Genomic DNA, 21,640 nt, shown 5'->3' on the forward strand with positions numbered 1-21,640 from the left:
CATCAATTGCCTTTAGCACAGAACAAACTTCTTAGCCTATAAATTCTGTTTAAAGATAACCCTTTTCCCATCTAATTAAAAGGAAACAAATATTGTAAGTTTAATTGTTTTAAATATAAAGCAGAGAAAATCCCTTATGAACAGTACTTTTTCTTGGTCAACCTAATTATATATAATTCTCTTCTTTTAACAATTACTGTTTATAAGCCTTATCAATTCTTTCTATATTCCAGACAACTAGTCAATGTCATTTATAGATACAGCCATTGTGCATTCAGTAGAAGCTTATCTGAAAACTGAAAAGTAAACAAACTTCTTACATTTTGTCATGCTACATCTGTCATTTGGCACAGATTATTTTATATGTATATATACACATACAATTACACAGATATTATAAAAACATTTTCTATTGCAAACACAAATATTCTTTTTAATGGTACAATGAAACAGAAACACTAAAACCTAACACTGTACTTTTGTGATACTAGTTTTAACTTGGTAATATTATGGTAGGTACACCAAGACCAGAAGATCCATCGGAGAGGTGAGTGTGTACCCGACCTGCTGGCAGATGCCCCGGAAAGGGAGCACAAACACCCTTCAACCCCCTGAACTTTCTGGTCATTCAGCGGGGGCTTCTCTCCCTGGCTACTGCCTTTCTCTTCTTATGCCATCTCAGCTTGCTCCCAGGCACCCCTTCCCTTCTGAGGGGTCATAGGATCCCCCAACTCAGCCTGCTTTGGCGCTGAGGGTCTGGAGACAAGGTGGTGAGTGCAACTGCGCAGAAGTTCCTTTATTTCACTGAGCCTGCACACAGCAAGCCCGCCCTTTTGTCTGTGAGGTCCCTGGCCAGCAAGTGGCTCTGATCCTGTTCCAGAAGATCCATTGGAGAGCATTTGAAGGAAGAGGTAGGCAGACACCAATGCAAGAATTCCTCCAACAATCAGAAAAACAACATAACACCAGAATCCAGCAAACATACAACAGGAAGACTTGAACAACCCAATCCAGAAGAAGCAGAAGAAATAGACATTATGAAAGTGAGAGTCCCTTAAACAGGATGTGAATAACTCCCTTAAAGAAATGGATGAGAAGAATAAAAAAAAGTTTGAAGAAATGAATAAATTACTAAAAGATACCCTAGGAAACCAAGACAAAAACAATCAAACAGGTATTGGAAACAGTTCAAGACTTGAAAACTGAAATGGAGGAAATGAAGAAAACACAAACCAAGGGACAGCTGAATATGGAAAATCTGGGTAAACAAACAGGGACTACAGAGACAAGCATAACCAACAGGATACAAGAGATAGAAGAAAGAATCTCAGATGCTGAAGACACTATAGAGAAAATAAATGCACTGATCAAAGAAAACAGCAAATCAAGCAAATTCTTATCACAAAACATCCAGGAAATCTGGGACACCATAAAAAAGACCAAACATAAGAATAATAGGGGTAAAAGGAGAAGAACTACAGCTCAAAGGCCCAGAAAATATATTCAACAAAATTATAGAAGAAAACTTTCCCAACCTAAAGAAGGATATTGCTATAAAGGTACAAGAAACATACAAACACCAAATAAACTGGATAAAAAAAATCCCCTTGCCATATAATAATCAAAGCACAAAACATACAGGATAAAGAAAGAATATTAAGATCTACAAAGAAAAAAGGTCAAGTAACTTATAAAGGTAAACCTATCAGAATTACACCTGACTTCTCTATGGAAACCATAAAAGCCAGAAGGTCTTGTATGATGTGCTGCAGAAATTAAGAGACCATGGATACAAGCCCAGACTACTATACCCAGCGAAGATTTCATTCACTGTCAATAGAGAAAAACAAGATATTCCAGGATAAAAACAAATTAATCAATACGTAGCCACAAATCCAACCTTACAGAAAGTAATAGAAGGAAAATCATAACCCAAGGAACCCAACAATACCCACTATAACTGAGACATCTAACAATTCTTCACCAGCACAACTCAAAGAAGGGAAACACACAAAGTCTACCACCAAAAAAATGGAATTAACAACCACTGGTCATTAATATCACTTAATATCAGTGGACTCAATTCACCTATAAAAAGGCACAAGTTAAGAGATTGGATGCGGATACAGGTAGGTACACCAAGATAGATGTTAAAATATCGACTCATAACTTTATTTACAATAAAAATATATTAGTAATTTAACAATTACCTCATGTAATACGGATGAAATACATGTCAATACAGACAAGATATATGACTATATACAGACAAAAGCCCAGAAATCATAAAGTGAGTTCTACACACAGGCTGATTCTAAAATTAATCTTTCAAATTCACCTCTTAAGTTTGCCAAACATAAAACATTTTATTAATTACATTCCTTCCATTTATTTTCCTGAGATATAATATTTTCGTCCTCTGAAACACTGACTTAGAGAAGAAAAGGGTTTGTTTTGCCTGATACTTTCAGGGGATAGAGTTTGTTATAATGAAGGCATTGCACCAGGAGAATGAGACTCACCCACTGGGAATGGGAAGGCAGCCAGACCATAAGTCATCTTCACACAGGAAGCTGAGAGAGAAAACAGGAAGTGGGGTCAAGTTAAACTAACTCAAATTCACCTAAAGTAACTTACTTGTTCTAGGAAGGGTCCACTGCTTAAAGCATTCATATACTGACACAGACACACTCATACACACACACACACGCACACACAACGAGAGAGAGAGAGAGACAGAGACATAGACAGAGACAGAGAGACAGAGAGAGAGAGAGAGAGAGAGAGAGAGAGAGATTCAATCAGGTATGCCAAGAATAGCAATTTTAACAATATTTTCAAAAATAAATGCAGCAATGAGATACTAGAGTGTTGTTTGTTTTTTCAGGAACCCTGGGGAAAAAATTTTTTTCACCAAAACAAATTTAGGAATCATCCTGAGTTTACAAGATCTTATCTGCTGTAACTCAGGAGTGCCAAGACCGGGGAAAAACATGCTTTCTATGATTGCACAAATGTCAATAGAGATTTCCTTAATGTGCTGGTGAATGGGTGTTCCTGTAAAGAACTTTCTTCTCTGCCTCTCTGCAAGGCTGATTAATTGATTACAACTGCAATGATTGTGGAGAGGTTAAAGTGCTCCGGGCCAAGGGCCAGATATAGATGAACTTTAGTGCCCTTCATGGTCACTAATAACCTGCCTTAGTATATGACCGAGAGTGAAAACTTCGGGATGTATTAATTGAACAGACTAGTGACTTACATCAACCAAAAAGCTGAGATTATCATCACATAGCAATAGCCTCTGAATCTCTACCAGATATTTCTGAGGGGGTCCATCAATGTATTTGAAGAGTCCCATGGGTTATTACTTCCTTTGTTACCATAATACTTCATGAAATTGTTTCCACAAGGGAACATGAAATTTATTGTTAACTGAATCTGTGTTTCTGGGCCATGGTTACTCATATTTACAATAAACTGTATCCTACCCTTTGAGGTGAAATTTCTGTTTTGTGCCAACAATTATGGTGTCCAGATGTGGAAGTCTCCAAAATAATCCACTTTTCACAGGATGAGACAGGCACCAATATGGATCCACTCTATCCAAACTGCCAGTATTATTTCATCATGTGGATTTTGGTGAAAGCTTTCCTTGGCTCTAAATTCCCTTGATTTGTTCAACAGTAAAAGAAATGTGGCTATTTTCAGATTCGTATTTTGCCTATCATCCTCTGACCTGGCCTCTTCATTCTTTATCTCCGAGAGGAACAAAATCACTGTTCCAATAAAAGGTGACATTTATGGCCTAGTTTAAAATTAAAACAAAATAGATGACATCCCAAGCTATGCTTAAAAATCACTTCTCACTGGGAAGCTCTCTCACCTCCATTTGGAATCTTACTCTCCCTTTGATGAGCTCTCTTTCTCTTAACCCTTATGATTAAGTTTTCATTAAAAGACTTTTAAACTATACCACAAACCAAAAATCCTAATTTGGCATGAGTTGTGTCCTGGAAAGGCTAGGGTAACTCTCCAGGCTGCTGTAGATGACAATGTACAGCCATGTCTCTGTCCCAACTAGGGTTTGTAGGGGCTCATGCCAGACTCCGACTTGAAGGCTAGTTGATGAACTTGCCTGATCATCACTCAGCTAATCTGCTTTGCTAAGCATGGCTCACAAGTTACCTGAGGTTTCCACATGGTGTTGAAAAAATGCCACTGGAACCAAAGATAACAATCTAGACTTATCTAAACCCTATTCTTAGTAGATAAAATAATATGTGACTTTTCTGAGGGACATCTTCAGAAAGGTTATGCTCCCAAATGTCCCAAGCAACTCTCTTCCCTACGAGAGAGCATCCTGAGACACAACGGAGGCTGCTTGAGAAAGCAGTACGTTCTGAATTTAAATCACACTAGGATGGTTATGCCTTCCCTAAATTATTCAAGGGACTTTCTGCTCCTTCTCTTCCCTTCATGTCTTCTCTGTTTTGAGGAAATTTAATTGCTTAGAAAAGGGAGATGCCTGCTTCCCCACCCACACAATTTCCTGAGAAAGGGCTGACTCAGAACATTTAAAGTCAAGATAGGAGAAATCAGACTCAATGCATTTTGATTTCTTAAGCGGTTCAAACTTTAGCTGTCTATAGACTTTGTACTAGATGATACATTAGGATCTTATCATGGTGGGAAACTTAGCATATGTTCCTGAGAATATCAGTGGATGGAATCATTTCTGATCTATGGGAATACTCAGGATGTCTAGACAGAAAAATAGTCACCTAAGCATTGGTGATGAGCCAATACCAGGTAAATATGGGACAGATCATCTTTATGTAGACCCGGACAAAATAGAGGCGAGACTGGTACTAAGCATGCAGCTGATAGCTGGTCTATGATGCTATTCTTCTGTTTAGTTCCACTTCTTTCATAGATATGCAAATAGACATGGAAAATGGAGTTTAGCCGACTACAAATTAAAAGAGTAAATGTTCTTTTTGGTTGTTTGTTTAACCTAAAGTAACATTGAGGGTGGTAGATTTTTCTGTAATAACATGTTATCCTCAGAGGATTAGCTCTAAAATAGAAAAGGATGCTGCCTTAAGTTCACATGATAAATTTGAACTTTTGATCATTTTACTCTGCCTTCCTCATATCATAAAAAGATAGAGATATATAAGCTTTCTATTTGGTTATTATACTGAACACATCTGCATTGCATGTAATTAATTGTGTCTAGTCTACGATAAATATTTCCACATGCTTTTTGTCCCACATAAAAACTGATAAATCCTGTGATCATTTCAATTTTTTATTTATTTGAATTTAGTACTGATATACACATATATATACTTATAAACCTGTATATATGCATATATATCGGCTGCTCAATTAAACTGCACAAGTGCATATTTATAAATGTGAGTGTTTGAATTATTTTAAAAGACTTGGTGAATGTGAACTGCCTTATACAGGTAGGCTAATGATCTTAAAACTTATTAAAATAGTATTTGGGGTCAATTAAGTGTATTATAAAACCCTTAACATGTTATTTGTTTATATAAGACACCATTCATTGGAATTAAAGGACTAAGGACTATAAAATTTAATATTAATGCACATAGATTTTGATAAGGATGTTCTTCCAAAATAGGCTATAATAAAAAATATTAGAATTTATTTCAATTAATTAATTAATAGTCAAGAAAAATAAGAATTATATGTCATACAATGCTTTATGTTAATCAAGATGCCTCTTAGCAATATATCTTAGAAATATTTATTAAAATAAATTGTCTTTAAAAATATTCTTAACATATAAGTAAAAATTCTAATAAATGTTCTTACTGATTTTAATACACATAAAAAGGACATATTTCAAAGATCTTATTTTTATTTTTTTTTCTCCCATGGTTTATTTTTTTTATATTTAAAAATTTCCATCTCCTTCCCTCCTCCTACCCCCTCCCTCTGCTCCTCCTCCCCCTTCCCTCCCCTCCTTCTCCCCCTTCCCTCCCCTTCCCTCCACCCATACCTCCCCTCCCTCCCTCTCAAGGCCAAGGAGCCATCAGGGTTCCCCACTCTATGCTAAGTCCTAGGTCCTCCCAACTCCCCCCAGGTCCAGGAAGGTGATCGACCAAGCTGAGAAGGCTCCCACAGAGCCCGTCCATGCAGAAGAATCAGAGCCCAGCGCCATTGTCCTTTGCTTCTCAGTCAGCCCCCCGCTGTTGGCCACATTCAGAGAGACAGGTTTGGTCGCATGATCCATCAGTCCCATTCCAACTGGAGTTGGTGATCTCTCTTTAGTTCTGTCCCACCGTCTCCATGAGTGAACGCACCCCTCACGTTCCTGACTTTCTCCCTCATGTTCTCGCTCCTTCTGCTCCTCATCAGGACCTTGGGAGCTCAGTCCAGTGCTCCAATGTGGAGCTCAGTCACCTTCCCCATCTGTCGCCAGCTGGAGGTTCCCTCACGGTCCTGACTTTCTTTCTCATGTTCTCCCTCCTTCTGCTCCTCATCAGGACCTTGGGAGCTCAGTCCGGTGCTCCAATGTGGGGCTCTGTCATTTTCTTCATCTATCGTCAGGTGGAGGTTCTATGGTGATATGCAAGAAATTCATCAGTATGGCTATAGGAACTGGCCTTTTCAGGCTCCCTCTCCTCAGCTGCCCAAGGAACTAACTGGGGGCGTCTACCTGGAAACCTGGGAACCCCTCTAGGGTCAAGTCTCTTGACAACCCTCAGGTAGCTCCTACGATCGCCAGGCAAAATTGGGAACTTGAGGGTTGGGCGAGACTGGGCCAAGGGAAGATGGGGAGAGAAAAATGTGAAGGGGAGAACGGGGGGGAGCTCGGAGGAATGGGGTGCTTGGGATATAGGAAGGGTGGATATGGGAGCAAAGATCTTACTTTTAAATTTTCCTTTCCGTGATTATTGCTTTGGGAGGGAGATAGAATCCCAACAAACAGTCACATTCAAAACTCATATATTTCAAAGTTCTTATCTCTTCCAATTTAAACTGGAGGAAAAACATTATTTTAAAACCAGGCTGTCAATGACTGCTCAACCTGCCTAAAGTCTCATCATGACTCAGGCTAAGTTCTGTGTCTTTAAAAGTCAAGTTTTCTTCTTAATATTAGCTCAAACCTTTAAGAGGATATATTTGCTAAGAGCAAATCTATTTAGCAGTTGCTTAGAGTTATGAAAATAAAACCAAATGGTGTAAATTTAAAACTGACAAGTTACAGATCTAAATAAAAGCTACAAAAATCAGATTTTACAACAAAGAATCCACCTTCAGTTACAGCTATGTGCATCTATGGACTGTCTACAGCTACTTGGATTTTTAAATCCTGTACATGGTACCAAAGTAGTTCATAAGTAAGTGCAAATTGTAATTACCAAATGAAACCCAAATTCTTTTCAGCGCCTAGTTTTAACAGCCATTTGAAGGGAAAAGCCACGCCTCCAAAGGTCTATCTAGTTAAGCTTGCAACAGAGCAGGACAGAGAGCTCTGACCGTTAGGAGTAGGACCTGGTCCAACTTGAGGGAGTGACTAAGACCTCTAATTACAGAGGGAGAGTTGGGCCTATAAGGGCAGGGTGTGTGTGCTCTCTGGGTCTTACGGCCTCCAAGGGATATGATGGGGTGTCATCAGAAGAGGGCTGGAGTAGATTATTTGAGAGCACTATAAGATTAGGAGCCCTGAGCCTCAGCTCAGACCCTCATTTCTCTGAAGAGTCCACTTGGATACCAACTATGCTCGCTGCCGTGGGCTCCCTGGTGGCCGCCATCTGGGCAGTGCTCCATATCCGGACTCTACTGATGGCTGTGGTCACCTTCTTGTTCCTAGCTGACTACCTCAAAAGACGGCACCCCAAGAACTTTCCGCCGGGGCCACGACGCCTGCCTTTTGTGGGCAATTTACTGCAGCAGGACATGGAAAAGCCGCACCTGGCAGTCCAGCAGGTAGGAAGGTACAAGATTGTCCAGCTGACCTAATCCAGAGCTGGTGGATCTGTGATTTTCGGGAACCGTTTGGCGGGGCGGGAACTGGCAAGCAGGGCTCCCAAGCTCATGCTCCTAGTCCCTAAGCCCAGGACAAATACCTTCTAAACATGCACTTTTAAGAAATATGCAGCTAAGCAGAGCAGTTGTGAGGATCTCCGTGAGTGTGAAGCCAGCCTAGTCTACAGCACGATTCCAGGACAGCCTTGGCTACACAGAGAAACCCTGTTTTAGAGAGAGGGGGGGTATGGAGGGAGAGAGAGAAGAAGGGAGGGAGGGAGGGAGGGAGGGAGGGAGGGAGGGAGGGAGGGAGGGAGGGAGGGAGGGAGGGAAGGAGAGGAGGGAGGGAGGGAGAGGAGGGAGGGAGGGAGAGAAAGAGAGAATTGGAGAATTTCTTATCTTTCTATGACATACTTCCTTGGTTCCATTTAGGTTAGAGAAAGCAAAACACTGTGTGATTTGAATTCTTTAAATATGTCCAGGTCTGTATTTAATAGTAAATGATGATAAAGACAAATACGTCCTGCTGCTTTTAGAAGTGTCTGTAAAGTCCAGGATTCAGCTTAGTTGATTAAAGTGCTTCTCAGGAAAAAATAATGGAGTGGAGGAGGTGTGTTCTACTCCTCTTGACTGAAGTTTGGTTTAGCTGTTAGCTCTCTCTTACTGAGCCCTAGTTTTTAGGCATCCTTGCTGACTGCTCACTTACTGATGTTATCAGTTACTAAGAAAGCCACAAGCAAGTGTCCAGGTCCCCTGGGAGAGTTTCTCGAATTCTGGAAGCTCTCCCCGATTAAATTGGGAAGTTTGTTCTGTGTAAACAGTGACATTTAAGATTGGCAGGCACCATTTGATGACTTAACCTTGGCTTTGTAATGTCCCGTCCTATCCAGAGTAAATTTGTTTTTCCTGAATTTTCTCTGATCTCTTACACCCTGCAACCTCCCATTTGGTCAGTATGTGAAAGGCTTTTGCTTTTCAATTCTTTTATTTTTAAATACATATAATACTAGAATTGCATCCATCTAGAGTGCATATACTTGGGCAATTTATGTATTATTCAAGTTTCATCATTAATTGAGAGAGATAGAACATGTCTGCTTACAATTTACATGTAATCATTTAAACTCAATGTTTTATTGTTTTGTGATTGGTCTATTTGCTCTGTTTTCATTCGTTCATTTTGGTTTCCTATCCCGCCACAGGTTTCTTGAACACTCTCGGAGTAGATGCCTTTTTATTCATCTTCTCTTTCTTTACATATCTACTATTGTCCTCCCAGCATCTGCTCTGTGTTACTCAATATGCACACGCAGCTCATGAGAGTTTGCTAACGGCATTTTCCATGTGAAGTGCAGTGACTACAAACATGGGGGAGCCCTCCGCCCTGTATGATGCACTGCCCCAGGTGCTGTCCCCACTCACTGAGACCCACATCCCACACTGCCCTGATCTTCAGTGTCAGTGCAGCTGGGACTCAAAGGCACAGGAGTCTGTTGTCTTTGACCCTTACTCATCTTCCCATAGCTTTTTTTCTGACCTTTCAAGTTCATCACTTCCTTTCTGACCTCAAGCACATTCTTCTTCCACTCCTTCAGAGGAGACTGTAGCAGAAGGAAACCTCTTAGCTGTGCCCCTCCTCCAAATGTCTTTCCCCTCCTTCCCACACGGACTCTCTCCTGATTGTAGACAACTAGGTTGATGATCAGAGGCACTCGCATTTTTACGTGTTCTCCTACTCCTTGCTGGCCTTTGTGGTTTCCCTATAAGTGTTCAAGATTTTTTTGTTTGGTTTGGTTTTGTTGATTGTTTGTTTGTTTTTGTTGTTATATTGGCTCTCTGCTTTCAAGAGATTCAGTTTCCATACTGATTGTGGTGGTTTTGCATTATTCGGGGCTTTATGCTGTTGGAATCTCCATGGCGGGCTTGCATTTTGCCAGCCTAGGAAGTTTCCACCATTTTCCAATGTTTTCTCATCTACACATTTCTGTTTTCAGGACATTGGTGCACAGTCATGACATCTATGGTGCTGGATCTTGCTGTTTGCCTTCGGCTTTCTCTGTGCTGTGCACAGGAGAGCTGCCTCTCACCTCTGCACTGCATCTCTGCCAAGCTCTGCTGTGCAGATCTCCACAGAAGCCATGGCAGCTTTCTTTCCTCAAATCATGCCTATTCTGCTTATCTTTCTTTTCTCTGTTAAGATTTCCCACTATTTGGGATAATTTTATAATAGCCACTTTGAAATATTTATTTTTTTATCCTCTTTTTCTACATCTGTGCCATCTCAACAAAGTTGATATTCTCTTGGGTCTTAGTGAATGAACTAAGCAATGTCAGACTGGACATTGTGTGTAGTGTGCTGTAAAACTGATGCACACACTAGGTCCATGTTTTACTTGTACAGGTAGCTTTAGAGGCTCCAGGGCATCACTTTTGTGAGTGGTGACTCAAATGGAAATTTCACAGTTTGCATTGTGAATCTGAATAACCCCAGTTTGTGCTTGACACCTCTTGTAGTAGGGAGCTGTGGGCCGTGTTCCTTCCGCCCTGCTCCCGGCCACTGGCTAGCTTATGCTCCAAAATAACAACACACAAACTGTATTCATTTAAATACTGCCTGGCTCATTTGTTTCAGCCTCTTACTCACATCTTGACTAACCCATATCTAATAATCTATGTAACACCACGAATGGTGTCTTACCAGGAAAGATTCAGCATGTCTGACCTGGTGGCTGGCTTCATCACATCTCTCTCCCTGAGGAGAGGCACGGCAATCTGCCTAATTTAGGAGAGGTGTGGCATCTGACTGAGCCATCTACCTCACTTCCTTCTTCCTGTTCTGTCTACTCCACCCAAGGGCTGGCTAAGGCAGTTTCTTTATTAATTAACCAATGAAATCATCAGATAGAAGACACGCCTACATCAACCATCAACCTCTAACTCCTCAACTCATCAGCATGGCCTGGCAAGAAGGAAGATGGCTGCCACTTCAGGGCCCCATCAGTATAGTGCAGCTGCACTTCTCTACAGGAGGCTGAACACCAGCGATCTTCCTGTAATTGTCCCATTGGGAAGGAATGTCCTTATTGCTGCAAAAGAAGGGTGGGAGGCAGAATTCTCTCCCAGGCTTCTTTGGAGATTCTCTTCACAGTAGTTCAGCTGTAGACGTCACAGTTCACCTCACAGGCTCAGCCCAGGAGAGACATAGCAAGTGACAAGATGACACCCATGAATTTCACCACTGTAACACCTTAATTGCCCCATTTGATGGGACTTGACTCTGGGACTGAGAAGCAAAAAGTTAAAACAATTTCTGGTCTTTTGAGAATTACTTTTCTTGTATTTTTCCAAAACAAAGTAAACTTTGGTGGGAAGTTTGCTTCTGGCAAATGCTATCAAAAGTTACAAAAATAAAAAGACATGCTTTTATTTAATCTTGTCAGGGTAAAAATATTAGATCTATGTCTTGCTACACAGTAATATGAGGTTGGGTGATATGTCTGGTGTCACAGCAATAGGTCATGGTGACACTGAGGCTGGAAACATCATGCTAGTCCAGTAATTTTTCATTTCTTCATTTTGTATTTCTTATGGGTTTACTATTTGATAGCTGTATATAAGCAAATGAGGTTGAATGATGCAACTTAGGTATAATTAGATTTTAATTCTTGCCGTGAGGAAAAAAACCCACAAGCTGATGCATGGCATTCCCTTTGGTGTTTATGCCCCCTTTATTCAGCCACCATGAAACGCAAACATGAATTCACGTTAGCAATCATCTCTTAACATTCAATTTTCCACTGTCGAAGAAAGCGGTAATCTGATTTCCCCAGGTTGCTCAGTGGGATAATGACAGAACAAGTTCTTGAACCATACATGATTTGAGTCAAAAATACAAACCACACACACACACACACACACACACATATCCTATAGAATAAAATGACCTTTAATAACTAGATATATTTCTGCACCAACTCATTCACTCAAGAGACACTAAACAAATGCTTAGCATGACAAGCACAACACAGGACAGTCTATGGTCCAATAAGTCTGATGTTCTGTCAGTCAATTGTGATATCATACAAAATCTAGACAGATGGGCAACTCTGGGTCGAGCCTTTCATAGAATGATGCCATCAGTTGTGTTGTGCCTAGAAGGAATGTTTAACAAGCTTCTACTGAAGTAAAGGGATGGGACATTTTATATCCATTAATGTGACATCATTTAAAACAGGATGAGGACAGTGAAGAAGGTGGCTCCTTGTTAATCACGTGGGAGCTGTTCTTCCCTCCATCTCATAGTTTCTTAGCATTCTCTGTAGTAGTTCACAGAGCTGTTACAGGAATATTATATAAACAAGAGAGAGTCTTGTCAGACTGAAGTGGGCTGTGATACACAACTTAGATATTAGCTTATTCTTCAAGCTAGCTGTAACAATGGGACCCCCAACATACAATGGTCCTGAATATGCCTCTTATGATTGTTATATGTATAAAATTACTCAACAAATTCAAAGTAATTGTTAAGATGTCTGCTATGAGTTGAAGCTCATTCCATTTTCTTTCTTTTCTTTTTTATTCATCTTTTACATATTATCAGAGCAGACCCCTGAGAACCCAGGTCGATTTTTTTCTCATTTTTTATAAGAAATTTCCATCTCCTCCTCTCCTCCTCCCCCTTCCCTCCCCTCCCTTCCACCCATACCCCCACTCCCTCCCTCTCCAAACCAAAGAGCCATCAGGGTTCCCTTCACTATGTTAAGTCCAAGGTCCTCCCAACTCCCCATAAGACCAGGAAGGTGAGCAACCAAACTGACAAGGCTCACAGTGAACCCGTCCATGCTGTAGAGTTCAAGCTCATCACCATTGTCCTTGGTTTCTCAGTCCTCCTCCACCGTCAGCCACATTCAGAGAGTCAGGTTTGGTCCCCTGTTCCATCAGTCCCATTCCAACTGGACTTGGTGGTCTCCCGTTAGATCTGTCCCACCGTCTCAATGGGTGAACACACCCCTCACGGTCCTGACTTCCTTGCTCATGATCTCCCTCCTTTTGCTCCTCATCAGGACCTTGGGAGCTCAGTCTGGTGCTCCTATGTGGGGCTCTGTCATTTTCTCCATCCAACGCCAGGTAAAGGTTCTATGGTGATATGCAGGATATTCATGAGTATGGCAATAGGATCTGGACATTTCTGGCTCCCTCTCCTCAGCTGCCCAAGGAACTAGCTGGGGGCGTCTTCCTGGACACCTGGGAACCCCTCTAGAGTCAAGTGTCTGCCAACCCTAGAATGGCTCCCTTAATTAAGATATATAATTCCTTGTTCCCATATCCACCCTTCCTTCCTATATCCCAACCATCCTATTCCCCCAAGCTCTTCCCATCCTCCACTTCACACATTTCTCTCCCCATCCCCCCATCCCCCTATCCCACCCCACCCCCAAGTTCCCATTTTTTGTCCGGCAATCTTGTCTACTTCCAATATCCAGGAGGATAACTATATGTTTTTCTTTGGATTCACCTTCTTATTTAGCTTCTCTAGGATTTTTTTACAAATTATAGGCTCGATTTCCTTTATTTATGGCTAGAAACCAATTATGAGTGAGTACATCCCATGTTCATCTTTTTGGGCCTGGGTTACCTCACTCAGGATGGTGTTTTCTATTTCCATCCATTTGCATGCAAAATTCAAGATGTCATTGTTTTTTACCGCCGAGTAGTACTCTAATATGTATATATTCCACAGTTTCTTCATCCATTCTTCCACTGAAGGGCATCTAGGTTGTTTCCAGGTTCTGGCTATTACAAATAATGCTGCTATAAACATAGTTGAACAAATGCTTTTGTAATATGATCGGGCATCTCTTGGGTAAATTCCCAACAGTGGGATTGCTGGGTCCTGGGGTAGGTTGATCCCAAATTTCCTGAGAAACCTCCACACTGCTTTCCAAAGTGGTTACACAAGTTTGCATTCCCACCAGCAATGGATGAGTGTAACCCTTACTCCACAACCTCTCCAGCAAAGGCTATCATTGGTGTTTTTGATTTTAGCCAATCTGACAGGTGTAAGATGGTATCTCAATGTTGTTTTGATTTGCATTTCCCTGATAGCTAAGGAGGTTGAGCATGCCCTTAAGTGTCTTTTGGCCATTCGAACTTCTTCTGTTGAGAAATCTCTGTTCAGTTCAGTGCCCCATTTTTTAATTGGGTTCATTAGCATTTTAAAGTCTAGTCTCTTGAGTTCCTTATATATTTTGGAGATCAGACCTTTGTCTGTTGCGGAGTTGGTGAAGATCTTTTCCCAGTCAGTAGGCTGCCTTTTTGTCTTAGTGACAGTGTCCTTTGCTTTACAGAAGCTGCTCAGCTTCAGGAGGTCCCATTTATTCAATGTTGCCCTTAATGTCTGTGCTGCTGGGGCTATACGTAGGAAGCGGTCTCCTGTACCCAAATGTTGTAGAGTACTTCCCACTTTCTCCTCTAACAGGTTCAGTGTGTTCAGATTGATACTGAGGTCTTTAATCCATTTGGACTTGAGTTTTGTGCATGGTGATAGATACGGATCTACTTTCATTCTTCTACAGGTTGACATCCAGTTATGCCAGCATTTGTTGAAGATGCTTTCTTTCTTCCATTGTGTGCTTTTAGCTCCTTTATCGAAAATCAGGTGTTCATAGGTTTGTGGGTTAAGATCCGGGTCTTCTATTCGATTCCATTGGTCGACTTCTCTATTTTTATGCCAGTACCAAGCTGTTTTCAATACTGTAGCTCTGTAATAGAGTTTGAAGTCAGAGATGATAATGCCTCCAGAAGTTCCTTTATTGTATAAGATTGTTTTGGCTATCCTGGGTTTCTTGTTCTTCCATATAAAGTTGATTATTGTCCTCTCAAGATCTGTGAAGAATTTTGATGGGATCTTTAAGGGGATTGCATTAAATCTATAGATTGCCTTTGGTAGTATTGCCATTTTTACTATGTTGATCCTCCCAATCCAAGAGCAAGGGAGATCCTTCCATTTTCTGGTATCCTCTTCAATTTCTTTCTTCAAAGACTTAAATTTCTTGTCAAATAGGTCTTTCACTTCCTTGGTTAGAGTTACCCCAAGATATTTTATGCTATTTGTGGCTATCGTGAAAGGTGAAGCTTCTCTGATTTCTTTCTCTGCTTCCTTATCCTTTGTATATAGGAGGGCGACTGATTTTTTGGAGTTGATCTTGTAACCTGCCACGATACTAAAGGAGTTTATCAGCTGTAGGAGTTCTTTGGTGGAGTTTTTCGGGTCGCTTATGTACACTATCATATCATCTGCAAATAACGAAAGTTTAACTTCTTCCTTTCCAATTCGAATCCCCTTAATCCCCTTGTTTTGTCTTATTACTATTGCTAGAACTTCAAGCACTATATTGAAGAGATAAGGAGAGAATGGACAGCCTTGTCACGTTCCTGAATTTAGTGGGACGGCCTTGAGTTTCTCTTTGTTTAATTTGATGTTGGCTGTCGGTTTGCTGTAAATAGCCTTTATTATATTTAGGAATGACCCTTGTATCCCTAATCTCTCCAAGACCTTTGTCATAAAGGGGTGTTGAATTTTGTCAAATGCTTTTTCTGCATCTAATGAGATGATCATATGGTTTTTATCCTTCAGTTTATTTATATGATGGATTACATTGATAGATTTTCGTATGTTGAACCAGCCCTGCATCTCTGGGATGAAGCCTACTTGATCATAGTGGATAATTTTTCTAATGTGTTCTTGGATTCTGTTTGCCAGTATTTTATTGAGAATTTTTGCATCGATGTTCATGAGTGAGATTGGCCTGTAATTCTCTTTCTTGGTTGAGTCTTTGTGTGGTTTAGGTATCAGGGTAATTGTAGCTTCATAAAAGGAATTTGGCAATGACTGTTCTGTTTCTATATTATGAAATACTTAAGGAGTATAGGTATTAGGTCTTCTTGGAAGTTCTGGTAGAATTCTGCATTGAAACCATCTGGTCCTGTGCATTTTTTGGTAGTGAGGTTTCTGATAACAGTTTCTAATTCTTCGCAACTAACAGGACTATTTAGATTGTTCACCTGGTCCTGGTTGAACTTTGGTATATGGTACTTATCTAAAAAAATGTCCATTTCTTTTACATTTTCCAATTTGGTGGCATACAGGCTTTTGTTGTAAGGTCTAATGATTCTCTGAATTTCCTCTGTGTCTGTGCTTATGTCCCCCTTTTCATTTCTAATCTTGTTAATTTGTGTGTTCTCTCTCTGCCATTTGATTAGTTTGGCTAGGGGTTTGTCAATCTTGTTTATTTTCTCCAAGAACCAGCTTTTTGTTTCATTGATTCTTTGGATTGTTTTCTGTGTTTCTATTTTGTTGATTTCAGCCCTCAGTTTGATAATTTCCAGTCTTCTACTCCTCCTAGGTGAGTCTGCTTCTTTCTTTTCTAGAGCTTTCAGGTGTGCTGTTAAGTCTCCAATGTGTGCTTTCTCCATTTTCTTTAAGTGGGCACTTAGTGCTATGAATTTTCCTCTTAGCACTGCTTTCATAGTGTCCCATAGGTTTGAGTATGTTGTGTCTTTATTTTCATTAAATTCAAGAAAGACTTTAATTTCTTTCTTTATTTCTTCCTTGACCCAGCTGTGGTTCAGTAGTTGACTGTTCAGTTTCCATGAGTTTGTAGGCTTTCTGGGGGTAGCATTGTTGTTGAATTCTAATTTTAATCCATGGTGAACCGATAAGATGAAGGTGGTTACTAATATGTTTTTGTAACTGTGGAAGTTTGCTTTGTTACCGAGTATGTGGTCAATTTTTGAAAAGGTTCCATGAGCCGCAGAGAAGAAGGTATATTCTTTCCTGTTTGGGTGGATTGTTCTATAGATGTCTGTTAAGTCCATTTGGTTCATTACCTCTATTAAGTCTCTTAATTCTCTGTTAGGTTTCTGTCGGATTGACCTGTCCATTGGTGAGAGAGGAGTGTTGAAGTCTCCCACTATCAGTGTGTTTGGTTTGATTGCTGCCTTAAGTTCTAGTAATGTTTCTTTTACATAAGTGGGTGCTTTTGTATTAGGGGCATAGATATTCAGGATTGAGACTTCACTCTGATGGATTTTTCCTGTAATGAGTATAAAGTGTCCTTTTCCATCTCTTCTGATTGATTTTAGTTTGAAGTCAACTTTGTTAGAAATTAGTATGGCCACACCGGCTTGTTTCTTAGGTCCATTTGCTTTATAAACCTTTTCCCAACTCTTTACTCTGAGTAGATGTCTGTCTTTGTAGTTGAGGTGTGTTTCTTGTAAACAGCAGAATGTTGGATCCTGTTTTCGTATCCAATCTCTTAGCTTGTGCCTTTTTATAGGTGAATTGAGTCCATTGATATTAAGTAATATTAATGACCAGTGGATGTTAACGCCGGTTGTCATTTTTTATTTGGTAGTAGAGATTGTGTGTTTCCTTTCTTTGAGATGTGCTGGTGAAGGGTCACTAGATGTCTGAGTTATTTTGAGCAATGCTGGACTCCTTTGTTTGTGAATTTCCTTCTATTACTTTCTGTAAGGCTGGATTTGTGGCTACGTATTGTTTAAATTTGTTTTTATCTTGGAATATTTTGTTTTCTCCATTTATAGTGAATGAAAGCTTGGCTGGGTATAGTAATCTGGGCTTGCATCCATGGTCTCTTAGTTTCTGCAAAACATCTATCCAGGACCTTCTGGCTTTCATGGTTTCCATAGAGAAGTCAGGTGTTAGTCTGATAGGTTTACCTTTATATGTTACTTGACCTTTTTCCTTTGCAGCTCTTAATATTCTTTCTTTATTCTGTATGTTTTGTGTTTTGATTATAATATGGCAAGGGGATGATTTTTTTTGATCCAGTCTATTTGGTGTTCTGTAAGCTTCTTGAACCTTAATAGGAATATCTTTCTTTAGGTTTTGGAAGTTTTCTTCTATAATTTTATTAAATATATTTTCTGGACCATTGAGCTGTAATTCTTCTCCTTCTTCTACACCTATTATTCTTAGGTTTGGCCTTTTTATTGTGTCCCAGATTTCCTGAATGTTTTGTGATGAGAATTTGTTGGATTTGCTGTTTTCTTTGATCAGTGCGTTTATTTTCTCTATGGTATCTTCAGAATCTGAGATTCTTTCTTCTATCTCTTGTATTCTGTTGGTTATGCTTGTCTCTGTAGTCCCTGTTTGTTTATCCAGATTTTCCATATTCAGCTGTCCCTCGGTTTGTGTTTTCTTCATTTCCTCCATTTCAGTTTTCAAGTCTTGCACTGTTTCCATTATCTGTTTGATTGTTTTTTCTTGGTTTCCTAGGATATCATTTACGGATTTACTCAGTTCTTCAAACTTTTTGTTATTCTTCTCGTCCATTTCCTTAAGGGAGTTTTTCACCTCCTGTTTAAGGGACTCTATTACTTTCATAAATTCGATTTTTTTCTACTTCGTCTTGATTAGTGTGTTCAAGTCCTCCTGTTATAAATTCTCTGGGTTCTGGTGCTTTCATGTTGTTTTTTAAATTGTTGGAGGAATTCTTGCATTGGCGCCTGCCCATTTCTTCCTCTGAATAATTCCCTTTGGGTCTTCTTTTAGAAGTTCAATTCCCCCCAATGAATTCAATTCACTCACCCCAATGAATGATGGATCTTCTGGTAGACAGTCAGGTCTCCTTGCTGGCCAAGCGGCTCACTGACATAGGGCCTACCTTGCTGTAGGCAGGCTATTGAAACAGGGGACCTCCCACCAGCCTGGGTGCACTCAATTTCCGATCCCGGCACCCAAACAGGCTGAACCGTGGGATTTGTAGCCCCAAAGATGGGAGGATGAAGTGGGGGGGGGTTCTGGGTGCAAGCTGGGAAGGGACAGGAAGAGAGAGGCAGTATCCGGGGAGAATAACCCCCAATGAATGATGGATCTTCTGGTAGACAGTCAGGTCTCCTTGCTGGCCAAGTGGCTCACTGACCCCCAGGTCGATTTTTGCACATCAGCCAGTATCTCTGTGACGTGAATGCTGCATGAGCCCATCAGAACTGTCTCTGGGTTCTGCCCCTCCATCTTTTGTTGCTTCCATTACTAGAGCCCTCTTCTAACTCACATGCTAATATTTAAATAGCCACAGTTACTTTGCTATTGCTTCTGTTATCATAGCTATTTATACAAGAAAGCCATCAACAGATATTTTCATTTACTGTGAAGTCCATGCTGGCAGGTCATAGAGGTTGTTCAGTGGGTAAGGGCACTTGCTGAAAAAAGTGGTAATCTGCATTTGATCACCTGGACTCATATGGTGAGAGGAGAGAACAGACTCCCCAAAGATGTCCACTGACATACTCATGTGGAACACCACCCTTCACATACAACATATGCACACACGCACACACACACATACACACAAACACACACACTCACAAAAAGAATGCAAAAATATTTTTTCATTATTTTATCTTACCTACAGTAAACCCACACAGAAACACCTTGGTCTTTACCAGGTGGCATACACATGTTCTGCCTGTCCTAGACTGCAGAATGAGGAGTTAGAAAATTTGCTTATTTACTGAAACCTTTGTACTACAATCTTCATACAGAGATACACACTATAATATCATCCACTTATTAATTCCTGTTAATGAATTTGTATTGGTGAATCTCATTCTTGAAGTTGATTTGCATTTAAGACATTTCAAAGAAAAGAAAATCAAAATCATTTTAACATACCAACATGTATCATTCACAGGGAAATAAAGACTTATCAATATGATTACCATTTGCTACACATATGTCTGTCATCCCTGGACAGAGAGTTAGGAGCACACTCACCTCTAACTGTTGAAATATGTTTCAGCTTGTGAAGAAGTATGGGAATGTCATCAGTCTGGATTTAGGAAGCACGTCTTCAGTGATTGTAAGCAGTCTGCCTTTAATCAAAGAAGCCTTTACTCACCTGGAAGAAAACTTTATGAGTCGCCCTAAATTTCCATTGCAAAATCTTGTCTTTAATGAAAATGGTAAGACTTTCATGTGTTGTCAGATATGCGTTGTAATTTTTAAGATACATAAAAAGCTCCTATATGACTTATGTATCCTTCACTGTCATAAGCCAATACCATCATGAAATGCCATCATTAATGGACACTGGATACCACATTGCTTGAATGAAAGCACTCATAAGATAGTTTATAGTGTGTCCTAGTAGAGACCGAGTAAACCACATATTTGGAAAAACTAATTCTATATACTTTGATAGGAAGTAACCACAGCACCCAAACACAGCCAGAAACTGTGCTCACTTTCATTTTCCCATCTCAACCCTAGGAAAATGGATGTAAGTCAGTTTTTTTTCTTTCTACTGCATCTTGCTTATAGCTGCTTATGCTGTATCATTAAAGTCATGCGGATCTTTAGGCTCCTAGCCAACATTATAATTTGTTAGTATGAATATGTTATACTATTGTCAAATAAAGTCATCAGTTGAACACAGAATTTGAAATCTATTAATCCAACAAAACAGCATCTTTGGCCCTTTCTAATTACTCTTTGGAATAATTCTAGGTCAATTCACTGTGTTGTCTGTTATAAGAAGCAGAGTGCCAGACATCTGTCTCAGAGTTACTTTACTGTGATGAAATACCATGAGCAAAGACACTTGGGGAGGAGAGGGTTTAATCAGCTATGCTTTCATATACACTGTTCATCCCAAATGAAATCAGGACAGAAATTCAAGACAAGGACCTGGAGGCAGGAGCTGGCACAGAGGCCGTGGAGGAATACTGCTTTCTGTCTTGCTCCTCGTGCTTTATTCAGCCTGCTTTCTTATAGAAACCAGGACCAACAGCCCAGGGTTAGCAGCAACCACATGGGAGGGACTCTCCCACACCAAATATTCATTAAGAAAATACCCTACAGCCTTGCTTACAGCCCTATCTTCTTATGTAGGCATTTTCTCAATTGAGGCTCCCCCGGTAGAACAATTTTAGCTTATGTCACATTGATATAAAACCAGTCAACACAGTAAAAGTTAGTGCCAGGGATTAAATAGTAAAGCAGTATAAATGCAGAAGGTGTTTAGAGAAAGAAGTCTAACATTGTATGAGGATTCTGGAAAGTCTTCTCTGAGTAAATGATATTCATTTAATGACCTGAAAGAATAATTAGTCAAAGGGATATAATATCCTTGAAAGGATGAAAAGGAGAGATGTCTTGAGTAATGGAAAGACATCCAGTGTTGCAAGCATGGTATTTAAAGGACATAATTAAGCACACTTGGTGCTTCTGACCTCCATCAAAAAGAGCACAGGCAGTGTTTGCTAAATGCTGACTTTTATTCTAAGAGCCAGGAAGACTTCTCAGTTGTTTCAAGCAGAGGAGATCTTAGAATATCAGACAGAGAGTGGAACAAAGACATTAAGAAACTTGTTTTAGATATGAAGGGTGGAAGCTTACACACTCCAGTTGCTAAACTAGACTATGAATTAGACCAGGATGATGGCATTGGAGCCTTATAAACACAAGTCCAGACATGCCAAAAGGATGTCAAAATGATCCATGATATAGACACCAGGAGATCAGGATGCTGAGAAAACTCCACTAGCCGTTTGATAGGTAACCTGGGTTGTCAACTTACTCTGCATTTGAAATCAAACAAAATCA

At 40.1% G+C, this 21,640-nt stretch overlaps 1 protein-coding gene across 4 annotated transcripts in view; it reads left to right on the forward strand.

The window, feature by feature from the left end:
- The first annotated feature begins 7,508 nt into the window (after nucleotides 1-7,508).
- The window catches only part of LOC119816658 (cytochrome P450 2J3-like), a 33,255-nt gene continuing 19,123 nt past the window's right edge, over nucleotides 7,509-21,640 (forward strand). For 2 of the 4 annotated variants that reach the window (XM_038333486.2, XM_038333487.1), the window contains exons 1-2: nucleotides 7,510-7,971; nucleotides 19,836-19,998. In XM_038333486.2, the coding sequence (XP_038189414.1) occupies nucleotides 7,762-7,971; nucleotides 19,836-19,998 (373 nt within the window). In that variant the 5' untranslated portion in view covers nucleotides 7,510-7,761. Of the gene's footprint in view, nucleotides 7,972-19,835; nucleotides 19,999-21,640 lie in introns of all 4 variants that reach the window. The other 2 variants (XM_038333488.1, XM_038333484.2) reach the window with 2 other exon arrangements.

This window comes from Arvicola amphibius, chromosome 6 (assembly GCF_903992535.2).
Source record: "Arvicola amphibius chromosome 6, mArvAmp1.2, whole genome shotgun sequence".
NCBI classification, from domain to species: Eukaryota; Metazoa; Chordata; class Mammalia; order Rodentia; family Cricetidae; genus Arvicola; species Arvicola amphibius.